This window comes from Epinephelus fuscoguttatus, linkage group LG10 (assembly GCF_011397635.1).
Source record: "Epinephelus fuscoguttatus linkage group LG10, E.fuscoguttatus.final_Chr_v1".
Taxonomy (NCBI): Eukaryota; Metazoa; Chordata; class Actinopteri; order Perciformes; family Serranidae; genus Epinephelus; species Epinephelus fuscoguttatus.
This window is the reverse complement of record NC_064761.1, coordinates 10138615-10156227: the sequence shown is the minus strand read 5'-3', so window position 1 is coordinate 10156227 and position 17613 is coordinate 10138615. Positions and strand designations below refer to the sequence as shown.

The window sequence follows — 17613 nt, the reverse complement described above, 5'->3', positions numbered from 1 at the left end:
TAAACTGTTTTATACTTTTTTACACATCTGTGACTATTACAAATAAACCCATTGTTCACATACAAGGACATAATATTTTTTTCCCCCAAACTACTTACTGTTCAAAGACAACTCTTTGTTTTTATATACTTATCAGGTCCTACTAATCTGAAATAGCTAGGAGAAATTAAAAATGCATACAGAAAATGCAGGTCTCAAGAGGATAAATAATGCGATAATGTAACATTTCTGCAGTTTCACTTGAGTAACTGTTTGTAGATAAAATGTTTGATGGACAATCTGCTAAATTAAATGTTGATGATGATGTGCAAATTAAGGTACTTCATCACATTGATGAACAGATCCTGTAAATCCAATACTGCCATAAAGCAGTCCTTCCTATTGATTGGCAACATTCCCCTCAGCGGCCTGATACAGCCAGAGATATTAAAGGCATAGCTGACTCAGTAGGAACAGCATTGAAAAATCTCTACCAGTTGACAAATCTGTCATCTCACAGTGTACACTGTCAACATACCTAACCCTCCTTTCTGGCATTCAGACAACTACCTTTTGCTGCCTTTTGAGGCGGTCTGTGTTCACAAATTGCATGGTGCAAATCCAAATGTCCAGAAAATGAAAGGGTAGCATTTACAGTAATGTGTCGAGGTCAGCAGGGATTCAGTCAAATGAAGGTTTTGCAGTACCGTAGGGGAAGCTGTCAGTCCCCAGAAACAAACTACAGTTGATGTAAAGTGCGGCCTGTGATGTAACCTGTGATGTAATACTTCACAGCTCAGTTGTGGCCATTTAATCGGTTAACCTTATGTAATGTCAGCTTGGTGTCATGGCAGAAACAGGCAGTGAACCATTGTGATCGCAGCCTTCTCTTAAATGGGTGTGAAAAAAGCATTCGTGCAAGCTCCTCACAGGCTGATTTTCTTAATGAATATGCATGCTGTCTGGTGCATGCTTTAAGTGTTGCACTCTCCCGGTGTATCATGTATTTTACTCCACCATAGCTCTGTTTCTGTGCTCCCGTCATGATTGAAACCGTGAGCTGCATCCACAGGCCCTGAGGGCATCTAGCTGTTTCAGTCATTCCCAACCCTGCCTTAAGCTGTTCTTTGTGCACCTTGCTGGCTGAATGTGTTATTACCAGCTACATGCTTCTGTACTAAAGGCAACTTGATTAGCACACAGCTGGCAATAACTTTAGCAGCAAGGTGCCCTGAGAACTGCTCTTGCAGCGTTGTATTAAATAATGAAAAATAAGTAAGTTCCCTTGAAACCCCCAGGGATCCACTTGTATATTTGATGTAATGGAGAACAACTAACATCAGCAGCGGGGAGATTGATAATCATGTCTTGGACTGTTCTACAGTCAGCTGATTGCAGACATGACTTGTTTCGACTTTCCACTGAGTGATGCTTTAATTAGGAAACTAAATATTCTGAGGCTGGATCAGTATTTTAATTCTTAAAGGATGCAGTAAGTTTATTCACTGCTTTAAACAGTTGCTTGAGGATGCTGAGTTTCAGTGAGACAAATAATAGATTCATATGCATAATAGTATATTGAAACAGACAAAGGACTATGATCCATTAACTGCAGGGTGCAATAAAGCCAGGGGGGTTCAATAGGAAGGGGAGAACGGGGTTGGTTGTCACATGGGTTGGTTGTCACAATCATTACAGCTCACTCCCTAAAGGGCACTGTTGAAAATGTCAATACTGAAATTTTCATAATTGGGGTCAGAGGTCACCTACAGGGTCATTTCATGAGTAAGACACAAAATGTAAATATCCAACTCCTTTGTGTATGTCTTCTAAACATTTATACAATGGGTTTATAAAAAAACAATTATTACCATTAAGAAGTATGAAGGGAGAGGTGTAGCGTAGATGTTTTTTTCCTTAGCTAGGCTACAATGTATGGCTGTTAGCTTAGATGCTAGCAAAAAAATCACAGTTGCAGATGCTTGTCACTCTGAGCCTAACCCTGAACTCTGAGATTTTGATTCCAGAACAGCTGATCAATCAACTCTGAGTTCAGTCTGAATTAAGCTTGTGTGCGGTAAATGGAGCTCTAATACTATGATTCACCATGGCAACAGTTACATAAAAGGCACAGCCTCCATTTTGAACCAGCGGACATAGAGATATTAACAACTGGAATCACGAGCTCTGCTGGTGTTACGATAAATTTGTTGGCCAATATGCAGACTGTGCACAATTACAGTCAGAGCAGTAAGAAGTGTCAATAAATTGGCACAATAAGGTGTCATATGGTGTTTCAGTTCATTCATCATTTCAGTCGCAGTCTACATTTCAATTTAAAAATCTGTATTTTAAAAAATATAATTCAAGGACATAGGCCCAGAGACATAGCTGTAATTGGACTGGATAATGTGGTTAGCGATTTACACTTGAGCACAGTAATAGGCAGCAGTAGAGCATTCAGTGTATTTAAGCTACATGGCAACAAAGGTATTAAATTTAAACATGTTAAATTAGACAAACAAGGTTCAGAATTTATACACAGTCTGTTACTAAAAAAAAAAGCCCCACATTCTACAGCGGCAGCATGATCCTGCTCACTCAGAAATATTAACAAATAATCTCAAATATTACCTGAATAATGTTCCATTTGTGCAAACGATCGTATCATAAATTATGGGGATAGTTATTGATTGATCCTACGTGTCTAAAGCTTCATACTGATTTTCACAGTTTAAACTACAGGGACACATTATGTGTAACAAACATTTTAATGATACTGCTTTAACAAACTGACAGCTGACCTCAGTGTAAGAAAAAAGGACATGCAGAGGTTTGATTCCGAGCTGAGGGTGACTTGATGCTGCGTAATATTTGAATGAGGCCAAGAATCGCTGTCCAAAAGAAAATGTCCAACCAGGATTTAGATCGCGACACACAGTAAACCTCCGCCAATTAATGTGCTTCGTTACACAGTTTGATAGAGACTGAATCAATGAGGAAATGAAACAGTGTGTCGGGCTTTATCAGAAGGAGGAGACAGAGAGAAACTCATGGTTTGATGAAGAAAACCTGCCAGTGAGCTGGTTAGGTTCACAGAGTCAGTTACCACAGTAACCCTCATCTCAGAGTTATCACAAAACAGGCTGTCTGGAATATACCCCTGGTTAGGTTGTTGCATCTCGATTAAAACTTTAAGATTGCCTCCACTTTTTATTTTCCCCCATTAAAATAGGGACAACAAACCCCATTGTGTGTGACAACCAAACCATGATGGGGATGGATGTAACAAGTACACAAGACAAATTTGATAGTCCATATCTTTTGAACAGAATGCGCCTAGGAGAGGAAGGTCACCCCATTCCTATCTGACATTTTAGGCTTCCATTACACACTGAAAGAGAATCAATTTTAATGGTTCAAATGAAGGTAAAAAAGTGTGACTACCAAGCCTGTTCTGCCCTAAGGATCCACGAGGTCTTTGTTGAAATACATTTCAATATTTTGCATTTGTTGTAACATGAATTTGCTTAAAATTAATCTTAAAACTACAACACACCATTTCCTAATTGTAACCTCATAATTTAGCAATTTAAGAAGAATCTGCCAGATAATTCTCTTGATACACATCATTACCCTCCAACCCCAATTTATTTGTAATACTGCCTGGAATGTGTCTGTAATCGTGCTCCTCACAATCTGACAGCGTCTTCTATTTTTAAAATCATACAAAGGGAGGAGCACTGCTACCTTCCTGGGTTCAGTGGCTGACAAGATAATAATGGTGGGCAGAGAGTGGGTTTCTAGGGATGAGCTATCGTTGTCTTGGTGATAAAATAATGGTTTGGCTCAGCAGTAACTTGAATGTCCCAGCTTCCCTGTGAAACTCAAGACTGTGAACAGGTTTAGTTACTGTTTCCTGCACTGTACTTAATGAATCAATATTTTTGCCTCAGCATACTGTGCACACACACCAAGTCCATTTGCGATTATCACATATTTAACACCTACATTTAACAACGTTAGTCTTATCTATTCAAAATAATTATCTTCCTGATGAGGCACTTTGTGAAAGCAATATTTAGACAAATCTTTAATTTTTTAACACCATGATTCCTGAATATCTGGTGACACACTACTCACAAGTAATTAGCTTTTTTGTTATCTTTCTTTTGTAATGGTGGTGGTGTTAATTTTTGCATCAATGTAAATATGTTTTTGATTTTTCAGATAGGCTATTTTAGGTATTTTATGAATTAGCAAAAAACACACACTGCTGGGGTTTTTTGCAAGAAACCATTTGATTTATATATATTTAAAAAAAAAAAAAAAAAAAGTTTTATGGAGCACAGAATAAATGGGGCTTGTGATGTGCCATGACTTGGCATTGCACCCCAATGCCCCCCCTTGGCGATGGCCCTGTTATGGAAGCTTATTTAAATAGAAGTCAACGCACATACATACATCACATATTCATTTTTTTTAAATGATTTACATCTGTAGTAGAAACTAATGGGCTCAGGAGGCTGAGTGCAACAGACAGTGGATGAAACATTTCCAGAGAAGTGCCAGTGCATTTTTCGTTTGGGTCTTTTGGGGGGTGATGTGTTGACAATAGGAAAAATATTAGCCATTAAACTCCCTATATAATTGTAATACAAATGCATATGTCAAAACGCAACGTCTTAACTGAGCACTTGGAAACAAATGAACAAACATTCAAGCTGCACCATTTGGTTTCTTTCCTCCTCAGGAGAATGTCTCTCATTTTAAAATGTAGGCCATAGAAAGCACCCCCAAATACCCTTTTAATATATTTTATTACAAGCTGTTTAATCAACTTATTAATTTCACAGGAACATGTAATACACCTTGCATAATCACCAGGGAAGCCATTGACACTTAATTGGTTTTCTAATCAGATGCTGTATTATCAAGATAACGGTAACTAATTGCAAACAGTGAAGTCATTTTCTCATCAGTGTTGTGCTCTGCATCAATTTTCCATACAACCAATCATGATTACAATGAGGATGATATTGGTATTGAATGCCTAGTAAATGTAATGTGTTTGCTGTGTACTGTGTGTGCAGCAGACAGCAGCTCAAAGGGGCTGACATCGTAAATTATCATCTGTGCTCCCTGTCCATATAATTTTTTCACAGACAGACCTGCAGTGTTGGCCCTGGAAAAGCTGTTGGCTGTTCATTAATGGGATAAAAAAAAAAAACTACCCCAACCTTGTATTTAGCTCTGCCTTTTTCCATTAGCATATGCGTCAAACAATATCACTTCCAGTCTGCCCTGCAGCTCTATAGAGTCTGTGTGGCCTCTGCAAAGTGATTCTCTCGTTTGGTCTGACTAAATTAGTCAAACATAGTTGGAAGGAAGTGAGAGAGTTAGTTTGGCCTGTGTTAGAAAAGTGTTCAACTGTCGTCTTGCCTCTCTCCATGCCCTCCAGATGAATTTCAGAACTTCGTTCGAAGGCTTCCCACGTTCTACGCCCTGAACACGTCGGCCATCCAATACTTTTGGAAGATGGAGCCGAGCGTTCACCAGCGCTACAAACAGCTGGAGCTCAGCACCCAACAGTTCCTGAGCAAAGCACGGCGCATCGTCAACAAGCTCTTCACCCTCAGCAAGAGGTGTCGAAGTCAGCCCAAAATTATTATGCTGAGGGAGAGGTGAGAAGCTGATAAGTATTCCTGCTGACTTTTTTGTTAATACGGATGTGGATGCGTGTGTGTGTGTGTGTGTGTGTGTGTGTGTGGCTGTGCATGTGTGAAAATAAGCAAAAATTCCAAAGCCTGCAGCCACATCACAAGTCCTTTCAAGCAAGCTGGGAACGGCAGTGCTCATTTATTTTCTGCAGCCCACTCCGTGCGCAGCGCTTTGTTATCCCCTCAACTAGGCATTATGCTAATCATACACACAACATATTAGCACTTTGATATTCAACTGAGGTCCTACTGAAGTGAGCTATAGTGTTACACCTGATGACTTGGCTGTACTCCCAGCCAAGGTCTCCTTTACATCCAGGAAATCAAAGTCATCCTCCTGTGAAATTAAAGTTTGCAGTGTTTTAAAGGAATATGCTAACTTTAGGAGATTTTCCTTTTGGTTAACTAACCTGTGAATAAATCATAGACAAAAAAGTTTTCTGTGTCTCCTCAGTAGATCATCCAATCTATATTTGTATTTTTTTTTTTTTTTTTATCCAAAAGAAAAAAAATAAGATATAGTCCACAGACTCAAGGCTTATGAGAAAGAAATGTGATTTAGTCAGTATAGCTAATGCAGCCAGCTTTATTTCAGGAGCTATTTCAGGTGAGAGACGAAATAATCATCCCCTGCAATGTGATTTTTAGCAGCAGCTATACAGTCTCTCATCGCCCACCACCTTCACCTGCTGTTAACTAAGGGAACATGATCCATTTTCAACATTTTACTGATTACAAAATGTTATCAGACCGTACACACATGCTGAAAATGTATTACTGCCTCAGAACTGCTACATCGTCTCATTTCCTGCTTTTGCATTGCCTTTATAGCCGATGCTAAAGTTTTAACATAGAGCACAAAAGGCAGTGAGTTGCTCCACAATTTTATGGGATTTTTAAAGCCCCTTTTTTAGGCTCTAAAGAGCCAAATTACATTTGTTCTTATTTACTAATAGACTGCACCAAGGTTTTTTACCACCACTAAAAACACAGAAAGCAGCAGAGTTTAAAATTGTGAGTGTGATGTCATGCAATATGTATTTAAAGGTGCAAATAGGATACAGGAATGGTAATACACATAGCGGTTGCACCTGATTTATCATCGTAGCCTGACCACTGCTACAGATGAAACTGCAGCTGAAATTTAATGTCTGGGAAAAGCAGGTGTAAAATCTGTGCCACTGTTGTATCGGACACACACAGTGTGAGAATGTAACCAGGCGCAGTGAGAGACAGAGAGAGAAATGCAAATGAAAAGAAGCATTACAGCGTTACTTTAGTCGAGCTCTCCTCTCAGCATTGCAACACGAGGCTTTTTATGCAGCAATGCAACACCCTGTCATCTTTCACACAGCTTTACCTTTTGGTTTCCTGCAGGTGCCCCCTGCCTTTTTCTCCCGACTCTTAATGGCTCTCAGCAGCTCCAGTCCAGCACAATATGATTGAATGAGACAGTAATAGTCATTTAGTAGGCTGTGATATTGTCTGTTTACAGAATGAATCTAGTCAAAGGGGTTTTAAAAGATTTACTAATCTCCCAGATATCCATAACTCAACTCAGTTGCAGATCTCTTTGTTGAGCTTACATCAGGCCATTTAACTGACATTTCCCAACACAGTGGTTCCCAACTTAGTTCAACCAGTTTCACCACAGTCATTAGTTCAAGGTCCATACAGTTTAATATCTTCAGCATCATACTTGTATTTGGCCATGTCGTCAAATTAATTTGCTGTCTCTGTCAAGTAGCTGTCTGTTAGTCATTCACTCTACAGCACTCTGGTGCAATGGAGCTTTGAAATAAAAGCTTTGCCCCAAAAATTCACTGTACTTCAAAATAAAGTGTTTTTTTTTTTTTTACAAACTTGACACATTCTCAAATTAGTTGCGGTCCATTCAGAACTGACCTGTGACCACTGTCCTAACATATCGTAAGTGACTTTTGGTATGGTTCGGCATACTTTAATAATCTGTTGTGTTCCTTATTTGTTGAGAAAAGTATTTTCTTAAGGCTGTGTTATTATTTGTCCCACTTATATTAAGCCCCTTTTACACTGCCAGATTTTCCGCGAATGTTGGGCCGATTTGCTGGCCAGCTGCGAGCGTTTATACACAGAGGTGGAAAGGCGAGTTGATCCGAGGCGCCCAATTTTCCGCCTCGTAGGGTAGTCATATTGGCGGAACCCTTTAAGCTGGTTTCCGCAATGGGAGGGTCTGTTGAAGACTTGTGGGAGGAGCTTGCGGTGGATAAACAGGAAACAGCTGATAGCAGGAATTAGCGAGCAGCTAGTAGCAAGAGGGAAACACAAACCTGACAGACACTGTAAAGATGAGCAACTGGGGAGACAAGGAATTGCGCGCCTTCCTTGCTCTCGCAAATGAAGAGGCCATTAACTGGCAGATGACAGGAACTGTGAAGGATGGGTCGACTTACGAGAGAATTGCCGAAGGACTGACCAGCCGCGGCTTCCCTCCCACGTCACTGGTTACGTCACACGCTGTGGTACATGTTTTGTTACTTGCTCACGCCCCCATTGCCCCGAAAAAGGCGCATTCTGTATAAACAAAAGTAGATCTTGTTTTCATACTGCCAATGCTGAAAAAAAAAGGGCTTTATAAAGGCTAGTGCTTTTATTTTGAAGGAGTTATGCCAGTAGGAGGCAAAAAGACAAATGGCAGAATGGCAGGAGCGTCGGCACATATACTTAATTCAGCCCAGTTGCCAAAGGAAGAAGTTGGCTTAGAAGGCTAGATTTCTGCAATGCACCAATATGTTCCAATTGTATGTTTCGTACGTATAATGTAGTTTAGATTACATGTACATACAAGCTGAGTTTCTTATCAGGACGAGGAGATGATGGATGATGTGACACCTCGGCCAGACGGCTGCTGTGTTCGTAGCAACCAAAGCGGGTATTTTTCATATACTCCAGGACACGTTGTGACCAAAAACTTGAAAATAGAAATGTAAAAAGATATAAAGCCTCAGCATATCCATTACATATAAAATACACTAATTTAATATATCCATGGTTTGAAGAAATGTACAATGCCAACATTTGTTCTGGTGTTTGGGTTGCTTACCTACAGACTAACTGATGATGATGAAATCAGAGGATGAAGTAGTTAGTGACTTGTAGGACATATGGAGATGAGTCCATAAATAAGTCTCTTCCACATGTGCAGCACCATCTGCACTGAATCTAATATTCAGTATTTCTCAACACTTCAGCTGGACAGTATCTGGGGCAAATTTTTGGAGAGCAGTAAATGCAGTAATGAGATATAGCGTGTGAGTGTTAAAAGTAAATACTTAAACTGGATATTTTGGACCCTGCTGTGATTTAACCTGGTGCTCTTAAAAGATCTAAGGAAGTCTGGCATTTCATATTAACAGAGTTCAAAGCCAAGCAGTTAGTGGAAAAAAGATGCAGTCCCCTCCTCAATTGAAATGTCACATTTTCCTCTATATTAAAGTCTTTTAATTGTGGGATATATTTTGTAAATGAGCATGAAAGATATGCAAAAAAAGACAGTAAATACACGTCATACTTTGTTAAGCTGCATAAAAATGCATAATTTTCCAAAAAATACAATGATTTCCTCTATTCCACAGCTGCTCTTCATATTGCCTTGTGTGTAATGACCTAATTCATGGAGGATTTGTTTTTTCCTTTTTATAAAAGATATATTCATCTATCTCTGCAGCCATTATTCATGTACTAACGCATCATGGTCTTTGTCAGATGGAGAAAAAGCAAACATAAAAATATGATATGCTTTGTAACTTACGTCACAAATCCATTTTAGAGTGCCTATTGCAGCTCTCTAGTACAGTCTTTGAAGATAAGGACAGTGTGCTTTTTTTGGTTTTGAGCTGCGAATACAAGGTGTCAGAATATCAGCGACAGAGCTGCACAAAACAACTGTTGTTTTTTGTGGTTCGCCAAGTAAATAAATATCACTTTTAATGGAAAAAATGTAGTGCATCTTCTGTGGAGGAAAAGTTTTGTGCACGAGTGAAAAGTGAATCTGTGGCAGAAGGAGAAAGTTTGTGTGTGGCATTGATCAGTGTGAAATGAGCTGACAGACAGTGAACAGATTGCAGAGTGAACACCCAGCTTCTCTTTGGCCCGCGCTGCACACTGCGTCTCCATGACAGTTTACATGTCCTGCTGACACAATGCGCTTTATGATGGCGGGACAGCTTCCTCTCTCTTGCTGTGCACAGCCTCCGCTCTGGAGGTGAGATATGCACAACTGACTCTAACTGATGAGAAGCTTGATACTGTAAAGACTGTTAACACGTTGTATCAGCTGTCTTCTGAAAATATGTCGTCAGATTTTAAATTGATGATTTGGGAAAATGTCTTTTGCTCCTTCCATTTTTCCTGCGCATCACACTCTGCTACACACAATGACTACACTGACTGTGATGCTGGAATATTGTATTAAAGTAGCCTGCTGGTTCAAAGCGCCTGTGTTTCTACAGACTTTGGCGCCACATGATGCTCATCATAAAAGAAAACCCCAAAATAAACCTGTCATAGTTGGCTCTATTTCTTCATCACATTTGGATAGTGTAATTAGCCCTGTACTTGTACTTGCCACACACACACACACATACACACACACAAATATAGTATGTATACTCAATTATGTGTAACAAATGTATATCTAGCATTTTCTTCTATTTTCACACAGCTTTATACGGGTCCATGTCATTGGTTCGACGGCCCATTGGTTCGACATCCCATTAGTCTGACTGTCCGCGGTGCTGAACGGCTCGCGGTGGGCATATGGTGCACCGCGACCGGCTCTGGGTCAGCTGGGAAAGGCTTGAGGCGGAGCAGGCTCACAGCTTATGTGTTTGTCACTTTCTTTTTCATTTTAACCCACACCATGATCTTTTCCTGACCCTAACCAAGTGGTTTTTGTGCCTAAACCTAACCAGACCTTAACCACAGGGCATCATGATGATTTTGGAACGGACTTCGGAACAATGAGTTTAATATGGTCGGAACAATGGGATGTCTGACCAATGGGCTGTTGAACCAATGGGCAGTTCCCCTTTATACATGCAGCATACATTCCTGACAATAAAGACAATACTTTATTATTTAAGAACATGCAACTGCACTGAAAATGGAAATTTGCCTCCCCCAGTGAAGGACACCATATGTTGTATGTAATTATGATGGGAAATAAATAGAAGTAGTGTGATGTAGTTTGACAGAGGGCAAAGTCCATATAGGGAAGGGGTTTTGGCGTACGAATTGGTCAAACAAATGCAGAACTTTGACCCTGTACGTGTCCTGTGTAAAAAGACTCAGCATTAAGTTGGTTTAACTTAAGTATATAATGTGAAGTATAAAACGTGAAGTACTTATGTAATGTGACATACATCACATGTCATACGTCATGTGATGTACGTAACGTGAAGTATATAAGGTGAAGTACTTAAGTAATGTGACGTATGCAACACAACATACCTAACATAATGTACGTAACGTGAAACATGAAGTACTTAAGTAATGTGACATACACAACATGACATACATAATGTGATGTACAAAACATGATGCACGTGATGTGGCATGATGTGACATATGTGACACACTTGTGGAATGTGACATACTTGCATAACATGGAGTACTTATATATAGTAATGCATTTAAGTTATGTGATGTCATTAAGTAATGTGATGTATGTAACATGATGTACATAATGTGACTTACGTATGTCAACCCCCAAACAAATACACGTTATTATCTTATCATCATCTTTTCCTAAACCTAACCAAGTAGTTTTGGTGGCTAAACTGATACAAACCAAGACAGTTTCACAAACTGTTTAACCCTTACATTTAGGCATGGGGTTGTTCTCCTGCCACCTGTCACCTGCCACCTGCCACCGGTAAGGGTGCTAATATGAAATGCTCCCGTGGGTAGTACTAGAGCTTCTTTCTCTGTCATGGCCACCTTCAGAAGCTGAAAATAGTTCATGTCCCCCAACCCCACAATTTGAATTAATGTTTGACAATAATTGGGGGATAAACCAATAAAAAATCATCATGAATTGTTTATTTTTAGTGAAATAAAGGTAAGCATGATAGCATCAGCAAACTCTTGTTTGTTTTGCCCAAATAAATTATAGTTATTTACCTTTATTTCACCAGAGGGGTCTCACAATCTGAGAACCACTGTATTAAAGAGTAGAAACAAACAACCTATGTTGTTGGTTGGGGGACTTGTTGAGGATGAAAATGGTACCTGCATGTTCACAATTTTACCTTCATCATCATATAGCATACAGTACTATGACATTATCATGCTAATTTTGCCATTTCTGTGCAATACTCCCAGGAGCTTCACTTAGACTCTAAAACTATGTAAGTTTACAATGTTTCGTCAAACTAAATTGCATTTTAATATGTTAAGTCTGACATACTTCTATTAGGTGACATTATCAAAAATATCTATCCTGCACTTAATATGAAGCAGTCTTCAAATAAGACAGCTCCATGTCCAAAGTATCAAAATGTTTATTAATAAAGTTGGAGAGAGGGCTTTGTTTTAAAATTACTGCAGATTACTTTCATCTGTTCTACTTTGGTAACAGTGCTGTGTGTGCCCACATGCATTCAACATTTATCATCATCATTTGTCTCATCAAACACTGGGTAAGGAAAAGTCAGCACCAAACACTGCTATTTCCAGCTGTGTAGAAATGAGAAATGTTTCTCCAGGGAATGAACAGAGGTCGACCTTTACTTTGAAATGCTGAAATACACATCGTATATTTGCTCTAAACTTGGTCGGTAAAGTTGTGGAGAGAAACTTGGTTGGCTTTCAATGACATTGATCAGATGTTCATCCTTAAAGTTAAAATTCACAGTGCAGCACACACTTTGCAGCCCAGCTATTATTTAGTCAAAACACTGTTGGGACAAGTGTTGAATTTTGCCTCCAAGATATGTTTTTGGAATGTAAATGACTTATACATGCACCACTGTTTGGTCATAAATTAATTTAGAAGCTGCACATGACGACAATAACAAAACTGCTAACTCTGCTAGAGAACGAAAAGGGATTCAGAAATGTGACAGATGTGGAACAAAGAAAGCGAAAGACTGATTTAGGACATTATATTCTTGTTGTGCGTCCATCTGCTCCTTTTTTTCATAAACAATCTCAGGAATTTTGATTTACCATTACAGCTTGTGTCTTAGAGATAGAGTAATGCTGGTTGTTACTCATATAGTCCTAGTCGCTGACTCTAAAACATTACTTTAGAGTGAATTGTCTATCAAAAATACATACATACCCTAATGTTTTAATATCAGATAGTCTGTGCAGGTATTCATAATGTTAAACTTCATCAGCGGGGGTTTTACATAAAACACTACATTATATTCTGCCAATGTGGGAGTTATTTCAGACTAAAACCAAATACAGTGTATGGATAGTATCATTTCTAGAAATATTTTACCAATAGGATTTGAATGTAACACTTAAACGTGGGCCTTGCTCACTGGGCATGAGTCTCTTGAGAATATGAAGCAATACAGAACACCGAAGGACTGTTGGCCTTCACCTATCCTTCCCTCGCCCACGTTGTTAGATCAGAAAGCTGACAATGGAGATGTTAGACCTCAGCCATGTTTTTTTTGCCATTAACATTGAAACATGCACCACAAACCCATGATATTACTTTGCAAGTCGTTACAAGCCACAAGCTAACAATCAAGTGTGGTTTAATATAATGGGAGGGTTTAGTTGGTCAACTGAGGGCAGGAAGTGTCATTAACAACACTGCATGTTCATATCATACGGGAGAAAAGAGAAATAGTGACAGGAATACTCAAAAATGTTTTTCTATTATTATAACACAACACTTTATTTCATTGGAAATTTAACTTCATCTTTAAAGACCGGATAAAACTACTGCACTATATTTGTTATTTTGTTCCCGAATATACAAATGTTTTTTGTCTACAATTTTCAGGCACCTACAGACTTTGTCACATAACTCAAAATAACTTTAGTGCGGTCATTCCCTTCATGCATGGATGGTATCCTGAACAGGCCCACCAGGCACAGGCCCAGGGACCCAAAGTGTCAGGGCACCCCTGGCCTTCACCTGCAAAATGTCACTTACATTAAGATGTACCAATTAGGAAGAGACTCAAAATAACCATGAAAGGACAAAAAAAAGACCCATAAAGAGATGCAAAATTACCACAAGGAGAAACAAAATTATCACAGAGACACTAACCTCAAAAAGATGTAATTGCACAAAGATGCACACAAGATGCAGCAAAGAGATGCAAAACCTCAAAGTCTGTGTCTTGCTCTGAAGGAAAGGTGGTGGGGCCATTTGCATATCTGTTTCCAGGGGCCCACTGTCTCATAATCCGCCCATGTCCACATGACAGTCATTTCTTTAGCTTACAGGTTTCTGAGGAAGACGGATTCTTTTTTCATAAATACTTAAATTTATTATTCATATCTACAGTAAATCTTACATGCTGCTCTGTTTCTGTTGCAGGCCCCTCAGCTACTGGCTGAACTACATCCTCTCCATCATGTACTGCAGTGAAAACAACCACATCGGCTCCTACTTGGAGGAGACCAAGAGCTGCTCGTGCCCCTACGAGCACCCCCCTTGCCAGGGCGTGATCCCCTGCACGGTGGGCGAGGGCACCTCCTGCGCCTCCTGCTCTTACGAGAACCGCTCCCGCTGTGCCACCTGTAACCAGGGTTACATGCTGAGCCAGGGTGTGTGCCGCAACGAAGTGCCGGACTCCACTGACCACTATATTGGCTTCGAGACAGACCTGCAGGACCTGGAGCTGCGCTACCTCCTGCAGAAACGTGACAACCGCATCAGCATCCACGGGATCTTTGTCAGCAACGACGTCAGGCTGAATAATTGGTTCGACCCATCGTGGAGGAAGAGGATGCTGCTGACGCTGAAAAGTAATAAATACAAGTCAAACCATGTCCACATGCTCCTGGGGATGTCTCTTCAGATCTGCCTTACCAAGAACAGCACTCTGGACCCCCTGCTATCTGTCTATATCAATCCGTTTGGGGGCAGCCACTCAGAGAGCTGGATCATGCCCATTGATCAGAACAACTACCCTGACTGGGAAAGGACTAAATTAGACCTTCCTTATGATTGTTATAACTGGACTTTAACTTTGGGCAACAAGTGGAAAACATTTTTTGAGACAGTCCACTTTTACCTAAGGAGCCGAATCAGAGGGCCCTCAACTAATGGGAATGGAACTGTATATTATGAACCCTTGGAGTACCTGGAACCGGGGCGAAACCTAGGCTACATGAAGATAAACAGCATCCAGGTGTATGGCTACAGTATGCACTTTGACCCGGAAGCGATCCAGGACTTGATTTTACAGCTTGACTACCCATATACTCAGGGATCGCAGGACTCTGCCCTGCTGCAGCTGCTGGAGATCCGGGATCGGGTCAACAGGCTCTCCCCGCCTGGAGCTCAGCCTCTGGACCTCTTCTCCTGTCTGCTGCGGCACCGGCTCAAACTGTCCACCACGGACGTTGCCAGGATCCAGGCAGCGCTGCAGACTTTCAGTGCCAAGCAGCCCAACTCGATGGAATATGAAACAACCAAATTATGTAGCTAATAAGTGGGCGGGCGGCCAGGTGCACAGATGGCACAGCAGTTATCACACAGGCCTGATGATGGTTAAGAGCAATTCTGGAGCCGAGCAAGGGACATTTGGGGGACATTTCCATTGTCGTCATGGATCTCAAGAGTGCATTTGAGATTCTCATGTCAGCTTTTCGTATAAATTTGTACAACATTGTAGAATTATGGAGGATTTCACCAAACTTGCCTCATAGCTCTTTTTTTCTCTCCTGATGAAAATAATAACTTTGACAGTTAATAATATAAATTTAAAACTCTACCACCACTGATATGTTGCCAGTGTGCTGACATTTGTAGGTTGCACAAATTTGAAATCGCTCACATACGTAAACAAAAGCTTTTGCTGATGAAGTATTACCCAAGCAATGTAATCATCTCACAGATATAACCATTTCAACACCAGCATGACTTTTCGTTTGTATTTTTCTCATCACATTTATTTCACGGGTGCAAAAATAAACATTTGTTTTATAATCATGGCCTTCCTTTTTAACCTGGCACATGATGGGCACTTCATTGTTTTTAGCTCTCCATTGAACAGTAAGCTCACTCCTTTTTTTAAACTGTACTACACATTTTTGTAGGAAAAGAACAAAAAAAACTGAATAAACAAATTGAGTAAATAGACGCTGTATTACTTCAGATTTGCCGAGAAAAAATGACACCATGATCACAATATATGTTATATGTGCTTTTATTTTTATAATGCTGTTGTTTGTGAAACAAAAGTAAAGAAAAAAAACACTGTCTATAAAATGTATAATACAATTTGTTAATACACTAAATAAAAACATTTTTATGTGTGGTCTATTAGACGGTGTATTTTTCATGCAGGAGATACTTATGACACACAGAATTTTCACAGCGGGTGTAGATAATGCCATTAATAAAGAGAGTCCATTACATTTGGGCGTTACAGTGAGACAGCATGCAGAATACAGAGAGGCCCTGGAGCTTGATTGCTGCCCTTTATTAGGGTTATTAATAACACCTGCGCTCTTCCTGCTGTGGCATGTCAAATGTCTGCCGTGAAAATCCCTGGGGCCTGTTCGTGGATAACAGGATTTGTCACAAGCCTGGGATTTTCAGTTATTCGAAGCTGATTTCAGATTTATCTGGATCTGTTGTCGGAGCACTAACTCCACGAGGATACACCTGCAACAGCACAGGTTGATTCACTGTTAGCTGCGAGCTTAACACAGTTTCAAGGTAAATCCTATGAAGTCATTGTCCAGTACAAATGACTGCCTTTCCAGAATTATGATGATATATGTTAATGTAATAATAGTTTTGATGTTTTTATTTCCCTCACAATAAAGAATCAAACCCCTGCGTGTGATAAAGTGTACAAGAAAAGGAAATAATTCAACTTTAAAAACGTACTTCATATTGGCAAAATGAATTAGTAATGACTTGCCAATCCAACACATTCTCACTCCAATCTTGTCGCATCTTGACGTTTGGTCATGGACTTTGCACGTCGACATGCGACATGCAAGGTACCCTGGGTGCGTTGGTTGTTGATGTTCTGCGGCACCGGGTCAAGTTCTGCCATGGTACATGCATTGTTTTCTTTCAAAATACACTCCCGTTTTCACAGGAAAACGTTTACATACAGTCTGTTTCAAAATAAACACATTACATCGGCAACAACAAACACACATGGTTGCGTTTAGGCAACAAAAGCACATGGTTAGGTTTAGGAAAAAAGAACAAGGTTTGGCTTTAGAACATCACTCTCTCATGTGTTTGTTGGACATCCGCCACCCCTTGCGCCCACCTCAGTTGGACTTTCGCTGCCTTAACTTTCATCCTTGTCCCATCGCATTTCCCCCAACACAGCTGAGTGTTGTTAAACTATAACAGCAACCAGCTGCCTATCATGCCAACGTTATAGGACACTTTTTTATCTGTTTCTGACCAGATTTCGACAACTTCAGGGTGAGACTGGGCTCCCCAATCAAGTTTTTTTTGGTCCTGATCCCAATCTGAGTACTGAGTACAAGTATTAATATAATAATATTAAGATGCTGTATCTGATACTTAAAGGGAAATTTGGTTTATTTCAGCCTGTCTCCTATCGTCCTAAATTTGTTTCAAGTGACTAGTGACGAAAAATAATAGTTGTTTCAAGTGACTAGTGACGAAAAATAATAGTTAACATGTTAGCCGTTAGCCTAGATACAGCCGGGGCGAATAGTAGCGTCAGACCTGTTAAAACGT

At 40.0% G+C, this 17613-nt stretch overlaps 1 protein-coding gene across 2 annotated transcripts in view; it reads left to right on the top strand.

Moving 5' to 3' along the window:
* The window catches only part of LOC125895517 (BMP/retinoic acid-inducible neural-specific protein 3-like), a 70513-nt gene extending 54461 nt beyond the window's left edge, over positions 1-16052 (top strand). For both annotated transcript variants that reach the window (XM_049587417.1, XM_049587418.1), the window contains exons 7-8: positions 5441-5663; positions 14248-16052. In XM_049587417.1, coding sequence (XP_049443374.1) covers positions 5441-5663; positions 14248-15364 — 1340 coding nt within the window. In that variant the 3' untranslated portion in view covers positions 15365-16052. The remainder of the gene's footprint in view (positions 1-5440; positions 5664-14247) is intronic.
* The last annotated feature ends 1561 nt before the right edge of the window (positions 16053-17613 follow it).